Source organism: Mesoplodon bidens (assembly GCF_964165515.1).
Source record: "Mesoplodon bidens genome assembly, chromosome: 20".
In the NCBI taxonomy this organism is placed as follows: Eukaryota; Metazoa; Chordata; class Mammalia; order Artiodactyla; family Ziphiidae; genus Mesoplodon; species Mesoplodon bidens.
This window is the reverse complement of record NC_138181.1, coordinates 16,521,775-16,537,997: the sequence shown is the minus strand read 5'-3', so window position 1 is coordinate 16,537,997 and position 16,223 is coordinate 16,521,775. Positions and strand designations below refer to the sequence as shown.

Here is a 16,223-nt window from a genome sequence, read left to right as displayed (position 1 = left end):
CAATTTGTTAATATGGTGTATCACATTGATTGATTTGCATATATTGAAGAATCCTTGCATTCCTGGGATAAACTCCACTTGATCATGCTGTATGATCCTTGTGATGTGCTGTTGGATTCTGTTCGCTAGTATTTTGTTGACGATTTTTGCATCTATGTTCATTAGTGATATTGGCCTGTAGTTTTCTTTTTTTGTGACATCTTTGTCTGGTTTTGGTATCAGGGTGATAAACCATCTCTTCTTAAATGTGTATTTACCATTGACTTGGGCTGAGAGAGTAGAATTCTCAAGAACCCCCCCACCCCCAGTATGGGGGAGGGGTGTCCTAGAAAAAAAAAAACTTAAAAATAAGAACATGTTGCCAAAATATTATATTATGTAGTACTCCCCTTGAGATTTTAATTATATTATCTATGAAATATTAGTCATTTTGTTTATTTTGTGTGGTCTAACTCATTTCTCCGATAAGTACATAACTACAGTTTGATAATTTCTATATAGGTTGCCTTGATGAAAGATCCTGGTATGTGGCTGTGAGCTAATTATCCCAATTTCATTCTCTGCAAAGGATTTCTTGTGATTTACTTAAATTCTCACACAGGTGCCTTCTTGGAACTTAGATATTCATACTTTAGGACAAGATTCTAGGAGGGATGGCAGGAGTTAGAAGGAAAAATGCATGGGAGACTGTGTTTTCTTTTCTCCTTAGGAAAAAAAGAAAAATTTAGCAAGGTGAGCTTGCTGTTTGACACTATTTTTAGTCCCATTATGACAGCCGGAGAACTATTAGAATAAAATTAGCACAGATCATAAAAATCTTCCATCTAATCTTATAAACTTCCCGCGATGAAATCCATTGTTTAGATCTGCTTAGATTAACAACTAGGTATAAATGAAATAATACGAAAAAACTGTGAATTTCCCCTCGAATCATTATATGCTTGAGTGAAACAATGACCATATTTCCAATATCTTCAAGCATTTAGAAAAGAATGTATATATAGCTAATTGTTTTGTTAAGCATTTTAGAAATTTATATGTTTTTGGTCATTTCCAATGCCTTTTAATCCCGAAAAAAGAACCTGTCATACAGCAGACAGATAGAAACCTATGCAGTCTGCTAATGACTTCTGGGACTATGTAAGTCTACCAAAGTCCAATTGAGTTTTCGTACAAAACAGGATCTCATAGGCAATCATCGTTACGTGATGGATTACAGGTGGATTCCTTTCATGAATTCAAATATAGTAGTTTAAAAGGCCACATACACCATGTTCACACAGATCATACACTGTATGTTGATTTTAATTTGTATCTTATTTGGCTTGGTCTTTATAGAGGAAACCTTAATTTAGTCATTAATTCTTAGCTAAGAAGCTCTATAAAAACTCCTGGGCAGCAGATTAGGGAAGAGAATAATAGACGTAACTGGTTTTCAAATTAATTAAGTACTGCTGTCTTTTAAAAGATTAATACAGGAGAATATACAACTAATCAATCATATCTTCTACTAGGTTTTCTTGTTTTAATCAGGAGAAAAATCATTTGAGTGAGATCCAAGATCCCACAGGAGCAATTGGGCTCCTAGCAATAAAATAGCTGTTTCATTTTACATGAGCAGAAAAAAATATTTCCACAAAATTTGATTAATATATCAATTGGCCCTTTAAAAAATAAGCTCATGTGGGTAACCCACATTGACAGTGTTGTTAGAAATGCCGTGATATTGGTGAACAACCTATAGTTATACTAAGAAGCACATAAAATAGGTTTTATAGTTTGTATAGCAGTCTCCATGTATGTTACATTATGTAGGAGTCCCATGAAGTGTAATAAGGAAGAGTAATGAGTGGAAAAGAGCTGTCTTTTCAGTGCATGGTATCCATCCTGCCTCTACGCCATTTGTTAATTTCACAGTTGCTTAAGACTAAGCTCTGATTATGAGCAAGAATTCAGATGCTCAGAATCATTTTTACCAGTGCTAATAAGTATGCCCATTACAAAAATGACTTGATCACAATTTTTGAAGGCACAATAATGACCTGTGATTTTAGAATAATAAAGAGTCACACAATTGGATATTTAAATTCACACAGACATATGTATGCTTGTATTTGTTTATGTGTATTTTGCTAAATAGTTACGTTTAGCATATTGTGCTCATGATGAAATCTCAAACAAGCCATGCATACATAATAATTGGAAAAATTCCTTTCCAGAAGGTGTTATTTTTCAGACACTGCCACTCTTTCTTGAGAAGAGATCCAGTTTATTAAAAAAGCACTCAAACATTACAAATATACTAATGTTCCATACGTTTCCTTGCCTACTGAGCATAATTTGCTCAGCTGTATTCAATTCTTGATGAATCTAAATCCCTATTAATTTGCAGTAATGAAGGGGGTGTCCTTTATAAATTAACAAATTTAATATACCAGATTACTAAGGGGAAAGATGTGTTGCTTAAATAAACATCAAGGAGATTTCAGGACTTGATAATTTTTTTTAAATCTGTAATTGTAAAAAAATTATTTTTAGTCACCCTTATAACAAAAGGTTGTTTTCTCAATCTATGAATTCTACCCAAAACACATAAAAATGTTTGCTGAGTGGTTTTAATCAAAAAGATTAACTTTTCTTATTAGCAAGATTCTTTTAGTATAGAAGTATACAAGTTCTGAGCTTGTATTACCCCCAAGATAATTCAAAAGTTTTTTATTTGAACCATAATCATTAAAGATATTTTTAAGGTCTCCAGGATAAACTCTAATTTTAGAAAGGGAGGTTATTTTAAGTTGTCTACATGTAGATACATTTTTGTACTAACCTCCCGTTCTGGTATTTTTATGTATCATTCAATGAAACAAGGAAATGTTATGGTTAACCTTTCTTCCCACTGAGATCTTTTATGCTGAAGATAGAATAGCTCTGATTCTGGGGTTTTTGTTTTGTTTTGGAAGGTCACAGGGGACTACTTAGTCTGTCAAAAATAAATGTGAGGGCTTCCCTGGTGGCGCAGTGGTTGAGAGTCTGCCTGCCGATGCAGGGGACATGGGTTCGTGCCCCGGTCCGGGAAGATCCCACATGCCGCGGAGTGGCTGGGCCCGTGAGCCATGGCCGCTGGGCCTGCGCGTCCGGAGCCTGCACGTCCACAACGGGAGAGGCCACAGCAGTGAGAGGCCCATGTACCGGAAAAATATAAAATAAAATAAATGTGAAAAGAGTCTTGATACTCATACCAGGATGAGGATTTTTGCCCAGTTCTTATGACCCTGAGCTTCTTACTTCAGTCTGGCTCTTGTGTCATTGATGAGTCCCGTGAACAGAATGAGAAAGCATCTCTCCCAATGTGGGTACTTGCTTGGAAACTTGGATCTTCTTCTAGCTACTTACAGAGAAAGACAAATGCTGTGAATCTTTGATAGAAATGTTTCTATCTGTTTAAATTTTCCCCGAAGAAAAACCGTATCATTTTCTACAGCCCATAAGAAGAAAGCTAGTTGTAGCCACTTCAGAAACAGATATGCCATAGCACCAACTCAGAATATCCTCTTTAATGCCTGCTGCTTGTGAAAGTCCCAAGGACATCATACACCCTCACATGCTGATTCTTTTCACTGTATCCCATTTTTAGTGGGTGTAAGAGCCGATGTAGGTGACTGGTGGCTTGATAATAATCTTGCACCTTGAATGGTTTGTCTTCCTAATGTTTCATTAGAGAGGACCATCCATATTTAAATTGCATGAGAAAAAAACACAAACTGGTCTTACTAAAGATATATTTCTGATGTTTATATACACTCATATTTAACTTGATGCTTATTCTTAAACATCCTGCTGAATCTCACATGCCATTTTTTTTTTCCAATTCCACTAAACCATTTATCCCTAGAGCCTCTCAGCTTGAAGAAACATTGCCACTTAAATTAATTCATCTTACCTACTAGACTAGTTCTATCATGGAAGCCCTAAGTGGTCATAACTATATTTAAAGATGATTATACTGATCATGAACATTTCCAACTCCATGATTAACAGGCTATTAATTCCAACATAAAATGGTAATATATGACATACTTAGGATTTTAGTAGGATCTAGTAACTTTCGTAGTATATATATCACAACAGATTCAACTTCTCTTTTTGTCCTGGTTAATAAATAGTAAATCATTTGACAATAATCATACACACAGTGAAAGTTGAATAATAACCACCATTGCATCTCTACCTCCAATAAACCCATGCCTCACTGAAAACATTAGATTCTAACGAACTGAAGCCCTTTTCGGAAGGACTGGATGAATATAGAAGTAGACAATGTATTCATCCTTTATTCTCTCATAAAGGCAGTAAGAAAACAAGTCAAAGTTTGAACAGTACCCTCACAATTCCCATGATAATAGTGCATCCGGAAGTGTACAGGTTAATTCTGCATTTCCTTGAGTTGGGAGCTGCCTACTTGCTCTGTGCCCTGCTCCGAGTAGCTGAAATGATAAGACACCCATCTTGATTACCACTGGCAATTTTATGTAGCATTTGATACCAGAACTTGATGGTTTTCATCAATCCCAACTAGAAGCATGACTTGCTTTTGGTTTGGACAGAAATGTAATTCTCCAAAGATCTAATATTTTAAGATTTTGACCACAGTTTTGATCTTTCCAGCTTTGATTTTTCTTGGTTCTGCTGTTTCTGTCTTCCTTTCTGAAGAGGAGCCCCCAGCCTGTTTGCTATATATTCTTCTTCACTGACCCCAGTGGGGGCAGGGGATTCTTCCTAATTATTCTGTCACAGCCCATCTCATGCTCTTTGCCCAAGAAAGAAGAACTACTTATCTGGATAGTCTTTTTTTTTTTTTTTTTTGCGTTTCTTGCTCTCTGTATGGATGAGGCCTGGGCTTTCATCATCCCCTTGCAGTACTTTCTTCCTTTACACACATTTTTTATTTGAAGGAAGGCTGTGGAACTGGCTCCCAGCCTCCTGACTGTACATCATAATGTCCTATCACCTTTTCTTTTTTGCAGAGATCATCACTGGCATGCCAGCCTCAACTGAGACAGCGTATGTGTCTTCAGGTAAGGAAAATAAGCTCGTCGAGTTTTACTAACCAGAGCGACAGGCATCACAGCTGGCTGTTCCTTCTACTAATCAGAACCCCTTCTGCATCCACGTTTCAGCTGCTCTTGTTTTCTGCTCCAGTATTTTTCTCCAGCTCAGTCTGCATTTTTGGATTTTACTTAAAGGAGTCCAGTTCCTGCTGTGTGTCTGAACTTGGACCCAAGAGGCATGCATGAGAAAAAGAAACCTAGATACAACTTAGGGATGTTAGACCAGGAAAGGAGACATCTGGGTTGTAACTTCAGTTTTTATATCTTTCTAGGTGCTTCTCTTAGCTGTTTCTGCCCTCATTCATCCATCAGAGTTTATTCCTGGATAATGTATCAGTGTCTGACCTCTGACCTTTGAGCTCTTAATGATCAGTTGTGGGTCACTAAACTTGAACAAAAACACAGTTATAGGCCTGACTTTTTAAAATGCTGTTGCTTTTTTTGTTTGTTTGTTTTGGATTTTTTTGGTTTGTGTTTGTTTGTCACTTGCCTATAATATTTGCTGATAGCAGTTGTGGCCTGAGCATATATTCGCTACTTAAAACCCAACTCTACTAAACACATGTCTAACCCTAATTTGTTGATTTCTCCACTAGCTGTGAATGTAATTCAGCTACTGTGAATTTAAGGTTTTTTTCTTACTTTTTCTTAACCTCTGCAGTTCTATAGTTAACAGAACCTTAGAATATTTAAAAATAAACATTTAGTTGGGAACAAGTTTTTGGAGACCTAGATTCAGGACTCACTTCAGAGGTTTGACGATAACTTGTTTTCCATGTGATACTTCACAGTTTACAAAGATTTTTACGTCTCATTTGATAATCACAACAGATTTGTGAAACAAGGCAGTATTTTTCTTCATTTTACAGATCAGAAAACGGAAGCAGTAGAAATGTTGAGTCATGTATCTCAGCAAGTGGGAGAGCAGATACTTCAAGCTCAGTATTCTTTTCATTACCCCATAGTTAATGCTTTGGCTTCATTGATTTTTTTTTTTTTCATTATGGCCTCTACCTTGTTGAAGCTCTTGGAGGCCATGTGATCTAACACAGCCATTTTCTAGCTTACCTTCCCCAGTTTAGCCTCTTCCCTTCAAAGCCATTGTACAAAATCATAAAAGCTAACTTTCTCTATGTCCTAGACCTCTTTGGCCGTATTGAGGGCATATTTATTTATCATTACTAAGATGTAAGTATGTGTGTTGTAAGGTGGAGTGACCCTGGAGTTTAAGAGAATCTTACTTTTCTGAGTAATAGAAAGAGAAAAAAAGAGAGAGAAGGGAGACAGGGAGAGAAAAAGAAAACAAGAAAAAATTTGTAGAGTTTCTGAATTTCCTCACCTTTCACTCTGGCATTTCTTTAATGTAAGGACTTCATTATCCAACCCCAGTAGATGCTGTTACAAACCTGAGCTTTTAAATTCATGGGGTGCTCGCCTTGGGAATTTGGAGTGACTGTAACTATTACTTTCTGATATGACTTGAATCTTTATAACTTTCTGGTTGCTGAATTTCTGGTTGCAAAGAATCCTTCTTTGATACTGAGTTGTTCTTATTTCTTACTCATAAAAACCCTTAGGTCCCATGCTTTTGTTCTGCATGAGGTATGTTTTATGCTCTGCTTTACTTAAGTACTGGCTTTCCTTCCTTTATCCTTGCTACCTGAGAGAGTCATGCTACTGTACATCCCCCATGATTGTATTATGTATTTATTTAGCACGTTTTATTCAATCCTGAAGTAATTGCTCTAGTGGACTTGCATGGACTTTAGTCAGCACCATGTTTGGCCAAGATGTTTATGTCGAGCCGTTCGCCTGAAAATATTGTCATTCTTCTTTTTCTTCTTTTTTTTTCCCCCCCTCTAGGCATGAAAGTTGCCTTTCATTCTCTCTCTGAAAATGGGGATTGTTCTCTTTGGTTTCATGTTTCTTAAAATCAAGACCAACCTAAGAGAAGGAATTATCTGTCACACCTGGAGTGTGGATCTGTTCAGAGTAGTGGTTTTAGGAAATTGGAACAGCAGTTGGTGTGTTGGGGGTATCTTTGCAGAGGGACCAGCCCCTTCTGCATCTCTTTCTAAAGTCTTTGGGTTTGGCCTACAGAAACGTTCCTTTGTGGTCTTTGAATATTGCATATATCTTCCTTTGACTTTGAGATGCTTTCAGCTTTTCTGTTGCACCATTTTCTAGGCCTCTTTTTCTAGATGATACCCAAGCCTGGCAAAATTTCTAATTTAAGAATCCAAGTGGTATGACTCAATAAAGCTTCATTCCACTTTTATGTTTTATAGAGTCTCCCATTAGAATATCAGTATCAACAGAAGGAGCAAATACTTCTTCATGTAAGTATATTTATATATTCTGTTCACTAGTTTTTAACCCAAGACAATTATCTGCTTCCAGAGATTATGTTTATGTCTCTCCCCTGCCCTTATTGAGGTATGGGGTATCAAGTTTGGGAACAGGATGGTATTTGCTGTTTGGAATAGAAATGACCTCCTGCTATGGTTGGGGTCGACCAGATATCCCCTCCTCCTGAGATACATATGGATATTAAAAGATACCACATATGTAGTAGTTTTAGGATAATGTAATGTCTTCAAATATTGGAAAATAGCCACGTAGCCTCTGAGGCCTAGTTCTGGGTGAGCAATAGAGAACATTGTGGGTTGTTTTTTGTTTCTTTTCTTTTTTTGTTTTTAAGTGTGTCTTGATGCCTTCAGCAACTGCCTAAGGCATGATACCCAGCTGTTTGGGGCCACTATTTCAAAGCACCTCAGTTCTCATATAAAGTCTGCTGTGATGGAGTAAGGAAACTATACATAGATGCCCTCAATTCAAATTCTATAGCAAGTGACTAATTATGAAAATGTTTGAAAGCAAGTCCCTAGGCAAGATCTCAAATTAGTTTTTCTGTGTTTAATGTGAAATGTGCTTTGTGTTTATGGAGGTCTACAACTGTTAGATTGATTGGTGCTTTGTGCCGTGTCAGGGGAACTTAAGAAGTTAGCAAGGACTAGTAAAAATAGTTTTGATACTGATAAATTGTGAATAGCGTAGAATTAAATTTTGATATGCAACAGGGGAATTTATCAGGCCTTGAAAATAAAACTTTTAACTCCAGTCTTTCCCTGATTTTAGCTCTTTATTTAAAACTCATTCTCAGTTTGATAAGCTCTTCAATACATAGATATTCCCAATTATTCTGTTCCAGCCTGGAGAGTGTGTTTAATGAACAATTTCCTTTGGCTATCAGCATGGTAGAAAATACTTGAAAAGAAAGTATTTACTTTTGGCAACTTCAGTAGTTTTCCCAGTCTGTTTAAATATCCAGTTTGGTTCTAAAACCATTCCCTTTGGGTTGGTGGTACCCAGGCTGTAACGAAACAAGGTACACATATTTTTTCTTGCATGAAGAATGATGTTTTGGCTATACTTTAGCTAGATAAAGCATCGTTTAACTGCACTGATGGCAACAATCTAGTAAGATGAACAGGAAATGAAATGCTAGGACTACATTGGCTTCCCCTAAGGACACTCATTACATACTTCAAAATGATAATCCCTTCTGGGGAGTTTGGATATTTGTTATTTAATTCTACTTACAAAACGATTAGTATAATTATGTAGATTTTAGCTAACCAGCATTGAGGAATCATGATGAGCTTTGTTTTCTATTTTTGAGTGTTTATTATATAAAAGCAAATACTAGGGTTTTCTTTCTGGCCTTTTGTCTGGGAATAATTTCTCCCCTGCATGATTCATTGAAGAAAGTTATTGAAACTCTTGTAATTGGAACCCTTCCTGCTATCATTAATGGGGCAATGGAGGCGATCCTTAAGCATATCTGAGTAGTTTGGGAATGGAAGAAATACTTAGGGAACTGAAATGATTCTCTCAATTTACATTTCTGTTCACTGCAATACTACTGTTGAGAGAGAAATAATTTTGAAATCTGACTCTGATCTCTAACTCTCAGCAGAATTAGTTCCGTATATTTGGTAAAGATTTAAAAGTAAGAACGAAAGCTTTGTGTACCTTTATGTTAAAATATTTCAGGGTACCATACATCACTCCCCACTCATGGTGGGCTCTCAGTAAATACTGCTGAATTGATTAATGAATACTTTTTATTTTTTCTCTACGGTTGAATTCTATTTGTGATAACTTAAGAGCACAGCTTTGTTTTGTCCCAGAAGTAAGTAAACGTGTAATAAAAGAGACACAACTTCTATCATTCCTGTGCCAAATCGTAACTGGAAGAGGAAGAAAAATGCAGGAAATAAGTGATCATCCCCTTGTACATCACTGAAAGATTCATGCCCTCACCTTACCAGTGATCCAGGAGATGAAATGTAATCATGTCCCTGAAAGAGTGACATACTTCATGCATGGAGTGTGCGTGTCATCAATTTTGATAAATTCACTCACATATTATTACTACAAGAGACTTGAAAAACGTTTTTCTCCACCAACTCATAGTATAGGGTACAATACAATATTTGCTTCCATTTATAAAGCTTTGGTTTATTTATTTACCCTGTTTTCCATGGAAATAAGATATTTAAATAGACTCTATGATTTGGTCAGTTTTTTTTTATTAATTTTATTGGAGTATAGTTGCTCTACAGTGTTGTGTTAGTATGAATACATTTTTTTAATCTCGTGAAAATATACTCTGTACTTTGGAAATATAAACCAACAGTGGCAGGATCCTAAGTCTAGTCTTGGTGAGAACAGTGAGAGCAGCATGAGGTACTCAGCTCATCCAAAGGCTGCATTCAGGGGAATTCTGCACTGGAACAGAGCTGTGATGGACACACAGCTTAGTAAAGGCGGGAGCTGCAACTTGAGGAACCAGCAATCGCAATAAACTGGACTGAAAAATTCAACATATATAAAAGGGTCAAAGGCCTTGGATAAGTTCACACGGGTCAGAAATAATCAGCCCTGAATAGGTTTCTTTTCACTGTGTTTCAGCCAGGAAGGGGACGTGTAAATCCCCGTATGTGAAAAGCAACCTGTGCTATTACAATGTCATCGTGCCTGTGTGGCCTCCATTCTTCGAACTGTTGACATTGGTGTGTTTTGTAAAGTAAATTTTGAAAACCCTTTCTGAAGTAGTCTGGATTCAGCAAACCTGTTGTGTATTAGAATGATTTGGTGTGCTTTGAGGGTCGGTGTTAAAAAAGGGTGAGGGAGCCTTATTACTTTTCAGTTCTTTCGGTACAAATGTGCACACCTTTATAGGGAAACGTCCCCTTAACTGCCAGTGCTGGTTCTGAGAACATCTCACCTCTGGGTAAATCTTGGGAGGGTTTATCAGTGGTAGTTCATGTTCATGGCCCTGCTCAGAACCCTGTCTGGTATGCCAGGTGTCTTCTGTGGTATCCTTCCCTGATCACTGCAGCCCTTCAAGTTCTCCTTTTCTCCTCTGTAACTCATACTGGAGTAGAAAAAAAACGAAAAGAAGAAAATTAAAGTTGCCTACCTACCTATCCAAAATACTATTGCTAGTATTTTAGTATATTTTCTTCGAATCAGTATTCTTCCTTCTGGCTTTTTACTTCTCCACCTTCTATCTATTTAATGAACCGTAAGTGTTTTTCCCATTTCATGAAATGCTAGTCAGAAATTTTGAAACATATTTTTCTAATCTAAAATTTTTTAAATAATTTTTTAAAAATCACTGTAACGATTCAGAAATCATTCTTGACTGGAGATTTTAAGAGATTTATGTTTCATCTACAAACAACTGTATCATTTTTGCCCTCTTTCTATTTATTTTTCCTAGCATTTTATAAATATTGGTGAAATAGCAAAGTTACTAATCCTTCCTTCTCTAAGGCAAATGTTAACTACTTCCTTTTTGAATTTGGTAATTTGCATTATACTTTCACTCTTTTTAGAGTTGTTAATTTATAATATTTTTAAAAGATTCTTATAATAATCTCCTGGGAAAGATTAGCATTATTTTCCTTTATTTTATTTTACTCTTTTGTAAATGAGGCATCTGTGACTTAAAACATATAAATAATTTGCTAAATGAGTGTCCTATTACACGTAAGTGACAGGTTGCAGAAAAGAACTTGAAATTTATAAAACAGTCAGCAGGACTGTCTTGTTCCTCCTTTACACAGCATCAGCAAAAGAGTAAATGGATTGTTCAGAACAAACAAACCTTAATGATTTCTGTCTGAATTGCCAGCTGCTGGTGACCCCGTTTTGCAGACAATTTTGTCAAATGCTGTAAAAAATACAATTGTTTTACCAACCACTTTACTGAATTAAGCCCCATCCATTCCAATTTAATATAAAAATGAGAGAAACAAAAATGGAAAGTCTAATGAATAGTAATAGGAAAGAAAATAAAGAGAAGTTTCTGGAAAACAGTCTTAAATAATTGAAATATATGTTTCAAATAATAATAGTAGTAATAGCAAATCTTTATTGAAGGCTCACTTTGTGCCAGGCACTGCGCAAGGTGATTTACATGGATGCTGATTCATGGTTCCCATAAAACTGAATTCCATTTTTCAAATGATGAAACTGATGTATTTTGTCTAAAGTCCCACAAGCAGGATTCAAACCCAGGCAGTACGCTAGCCTGCCGTAATGCATGAGGTTTTGTTGCCTCAAAACAAAAAAAGCCTTTAATATGAAAAAGAATGAGATTCTGTGAATGGGCAGAAAAGTAGTCTCTGATACAAAGTGGATTGGGTATATGTGTGGCAGATTAAGGTCAATGCATTGCTTTGAACCAGCTGAGCCCATAGCCCATATAATCTTTATGTTACCCATCAAAGCGTGACAGGTGGTGAGGGAGAATGAAAAGAACACAGACGTCAGATGGACTCATGTCCTTAAGTCTAAATACTAGTGCTGTTAATTACCGTGTATTCTTAAGCAATTTATTTAATGTCCTTAAGACTCAGTTTCTGTCTGTATAACCTTGTTTATCTCAAACTATATTGAGAAGCCTAATATGAGAAAATGAATGTGAATCATTTAGCACAGCCTTGCTTTAGATGGTCTCCTCTATAGAGGGAAGAGAGCCAGTACCTGAAAAATGTGTGTGTCTTTGAAGAAAATGGAAATCAAGGGAGTCCTACTATTTTATTTGAACAACATAAGAAAATATCCCTATTGTTGGAAGAGGAAAGGAGTTGATGATTTTCAGTCTAAATGGTGGTGCTGAAAGTTGTATGCTAAGAAATCACTGTCTTTTCCAAAATATTATATCTTCTCAGCCAAGACTGCATTTGAAAGGAACTTATCCAAGAAGTCCTCTTTGAAATTTCTGAATGAAATGAACAATTCAATCTTTAATTTGGCACCTAAAAGAGCTAGCTGAAGGAAAAAAATGTCTTTTGTCTGCAGAGACATTTGTTACAATCAGATACAGCATGTTCCCTTGGGAATAGTGCTGTGCTATGTATTGATTAGATTGGACCAGGTCTGCTGGTCCACTGGTGAAGTTCAGAGTTACAGTTCTTACTTCCATCCTCAGCTGTAACTGACTGACCTATTCTAAATGTAGACAGAACTGCCCAGACCTTTCCTAAATGACTTTCAGCTGGAAAAATGGCATTCCTATTTCAGATCTTTATTGGTGGCAAAATATGAACTCTATCCTGTCACCATTAGACAGCTACTTCTAACTGAATGCAAATTGTGTTTCCAGATTTCTATAAACACAGTCTTTTCAAGGGTGTGGTGGCTCTGTCTCTTGTGGAGAATGACAAACAAATTGCCATGCATCCTATAGCAATAAAAGAAAAATTTTAAGTGGAGCTTGCCCAACTGGTATTACTTCCATTTTCCTGATTGCCTAGAGAGTTAGTTACAGATTTTTAGGACAATACACTGACTTGGAGCAAGAGTAGGGGCTTGTATGTCACAGTCATTCATATTCTCACCTTCATGCTAAGTTCACTCATTTTATATGTGAATGTGTCTTACATTTTCCTTTACAGTACTCCCTGCAACTGTAATATAATTCTTCAGTTCTGCCTTTCTAAAGGCATTCAGTATCTGTCATTGCATTCCACTGCTTGATAAGAGAAAACTTTTGATCAAGCTTATAACTAAATCATCCTTAACCTTTTGTATTCAGTTGAAATTAACCTTTTCCAAAATTATTCTCTTGACCCAGACAAATATGTGTGTGCTATGTATATATAAATAACTGATATTTGTATCCTACTGTATATTTTACAAGGTATATTTTCATATATTGAGTCATTTATTCACACAGTAATTCTGTGACCTAGATTTCATCCCATTTGTCAGTTGAGGAATGTGAGACTCAGAAATTTCTGACATGTCCAAATTCAAAAACTACATACATAGGTGGTAGAACATAAATTTAAGCCTGAATCTTCTGATTTCAATCATGTTTTTTTTAAATTACAAAGTCTTACAGGATCCATGCAACTAGCTTGAGTTTCCTTTTTTTTTTTTTAGTGGTTTAAATTTTTAAAAATTTTTATTGGGGTATAGTTGATTTACAATGTCATGTTAGTTTCAGGTGTACAGCAAAGTGAATCTGTTTATAAATATACATATATTCACTCTTTTTTAGATTTTTTTTCCCATACAGGCCATTACAGAGTATTGAGTAGTAGTGAGTGCTATACAGTAGGTCCTTATTAGTTATCTATTTTATATATAGTAGTGTGTGTATGTCAATCCCAATCTTCCAATTTATCCCTCCCCCCCTTACCCCTTGGTAACCATAAGTTTATTTTCTACATCTGTAACTCTATTTCCGTTTTGTAGATGAGTACATTTGTACCATTTTTTTAGATTCCACATATAAGCAATATCATATGATGTTTGTCTTTCTCTTCCTGACTTACTTCACTCAGTATAACAATCTCTAGGTCCATCCGTGCAGCTTGAGCTTCTTAAAAAAAAAGAAAGAATGAAGAGGGCTTCTTTAAAAAAAAAAAAAGGCAGTCAGCTTTTAAGTGAAATAATATACTCTCCACAGTCTACAAGGTGTAATGAAATGGACAGGAGAACCCTTAATTAATAGCAACAAAATTCAAAGGTTTAATACTATAAAAGGAGCAGAAAACGGTCTAGAATCATTTCAGTGACTTGCTCTTTGGCTTTGTTAGTTTGAGAATTTATCTATTTCAAAACATGCTATTTACAGAGGTGGGAATAATCTTAGAGCCATTGTGCTAATAGGCATCAGATCTTCAACAAACAGGGAAATCTTCCTCAGTGGTAGTTGATGTTTGGGGTAGAGGCATGACCTTATTCCAGGCTGATTACTATTTAACCTATCACATAATACTGTAAATCCTAGATATTATTTGTATGATAGCTAAACTCAGTAGTAGAAAATTATCAGCCCTAGAGCAATTATTTCTCTATTTTATTCTTTTGGGGGCTTTTTACTGGAATATTCCCTTTAACATTAAAAAACATCTTCCATCTTTTTGTATATCAGCTGAGAGAGGGAAGGACTTCTTTATTTTTCTTGTTTTTAGAAAAGTATTAAAACTACAGTAAGTGTTTTTAATCATTAGGAATAGAGCAGTGAGGTGGATTATATATACAAAATATAAAAATTTTTTAAATGTTGAAGAGATTAGAGACAGAGAGACATATACAAAGAAAGCATCTAGGAAAACAGAGCCAGCAGGATTTTGATAAATTTACTTACCAAAATAAATGATGAACTTGGTGGATTTCTTCATCCTTCATTTTTTTTTCAAGTTTTCTAGGGATCTGAGAAATAGGAAGATGGGAATAGAGGCCCATCTATTATTAAAAGACCCTGGATGCTATAGGAAACAGGCCCCCCTCGCCCCTCAAAAGGAAGGAATAAGGTAGAGGAACAACATGGTAAAGCAGTAAAATAAGAAATATGGATGGCGATTCAATTAGGAGTTTCTCTACTGCAGGTGATAGAAATTAAACTCCAAAGAGATTAAATATAAAGGGAGTATATTAGCTCATAAAACTGGCCCAGTTTGATCCAGAAGCTCACATGATATAATACGATGATTTCTTAGTGTGTATGCTTTGCTAGCTTTGTTCTTAGTAGGTTTCCTCTGTCTGATAGGGGGATACCTGCTGGTATCTTTTTTTTTTTTTTTTTGGCGGTACGCAGGCCTCTCACCGTTGTGGCCTCTCCGATTGCGGAGCACAGGCTCCGGACGCGCAGGCTCAGCGGCCATGGCTCACGGGCCCAGCCGCTCCGCAGCATGTGGGATCTTCCCCGACCAGGACACGAACCCGCGTCCCCTGCATTGGCAGGCGGACTCTCAACCACTGCACCACCAGGGAAGCGCCAGACAGGGTATCTTTATGATAAAATGTGATATGAAGGGAATATGTCTGAGAAAAAATTAAGTGGCCATAACAGATATTTTACGAAGTTTGTACATTTCCCTTTAGTTGACCCAGATGGATTTTTTCCTCTTCCTTCCTCGTAGAAGCTTCTTAATTTCATGTCTCTAATGCTCCAGAGCAGAAATACATCTTTGTTTAGACTTTCCTCAAGTTATCTGTGAAAAAATAAACCATACAAAGAGTCCCTGGGTGTGTTTTAGAATGAACAGATCATGGGGGCAGGAGAATTACTTTGTATGTGCAAATGAAGCTGTGTGAAAGCAAGATAAGCTTTAGGAAGGAAATAAGTGACTCAAGCACACATAGGCGGTTTATTCGTACCTTTAAAAATGTTTTTACATTGCAGGTAAAGGGAACTGAGATTTAAAACTGTTAAGCTTAGTGCAAAAATAGAAATGAAACATCACATCCACTACATATATACACACAGAAACTAGTATTATGGTAAAATTTTCTGCTTGTTGTGTTTTTTTTTTTTTTTCAAGTTTCTAGAATGTTGGCTGTGACCTTTTGGGTAAAAAGTGCATTCAGAAGTAAGTCTAATAGAGGCTTCTGGTGGAGAGAGTCTTCACGAAGAATAGGGTCAGCTATAGTCTCAATAATTTTAAAAATGTCATATTCTCCTACCTTTTTAGAAGACGTGAAGACTTGGGTATATTTTAGTAAAAGGATACTCTGAAATTGTAAAAAAAAAAGTCTTTGTCTAATCAAAGAATAAAAGCAAACTCTATGATTTGTTATACCCAG

General features: G+C 36.2%; 1 protein-coding gene across 7 annotated transcripts in view; it reads left to right on the top strand.

Moving 5' to 3' along the window:
* Window positions 1–16,223, top strand: part of NRG1 (neuregulin 1) — a gene marked incomplete at its 5' end in the record, with an annotated part of 1,032,208 nt that overhangs the window by 886,080 nt on the left and 129,905 nt on the right. For 5 of the 7 annotated variants that reach the window (XM_081221161.1, XM_081221159.1, XM_081221160.1 and 2 more), the window contains 2 exons: window positions 5,025–5,075; window positions 7,397–7,447. The exons of the other annotated variants lie outside the window; for them this stretch is intronic. In XM_081221161.1, the coding sequence (XP_081077287.1) occupies window positions 5,025–5,075; window positions 7,397–7,447 (102 nt within the window). The remainder of the gene's footprint in view (window positions 1–5,024; window positions 5,076–7,396; window positions 7,448–16,223) is intronic. 7 annotated transcript variants of the gene reach the window in all.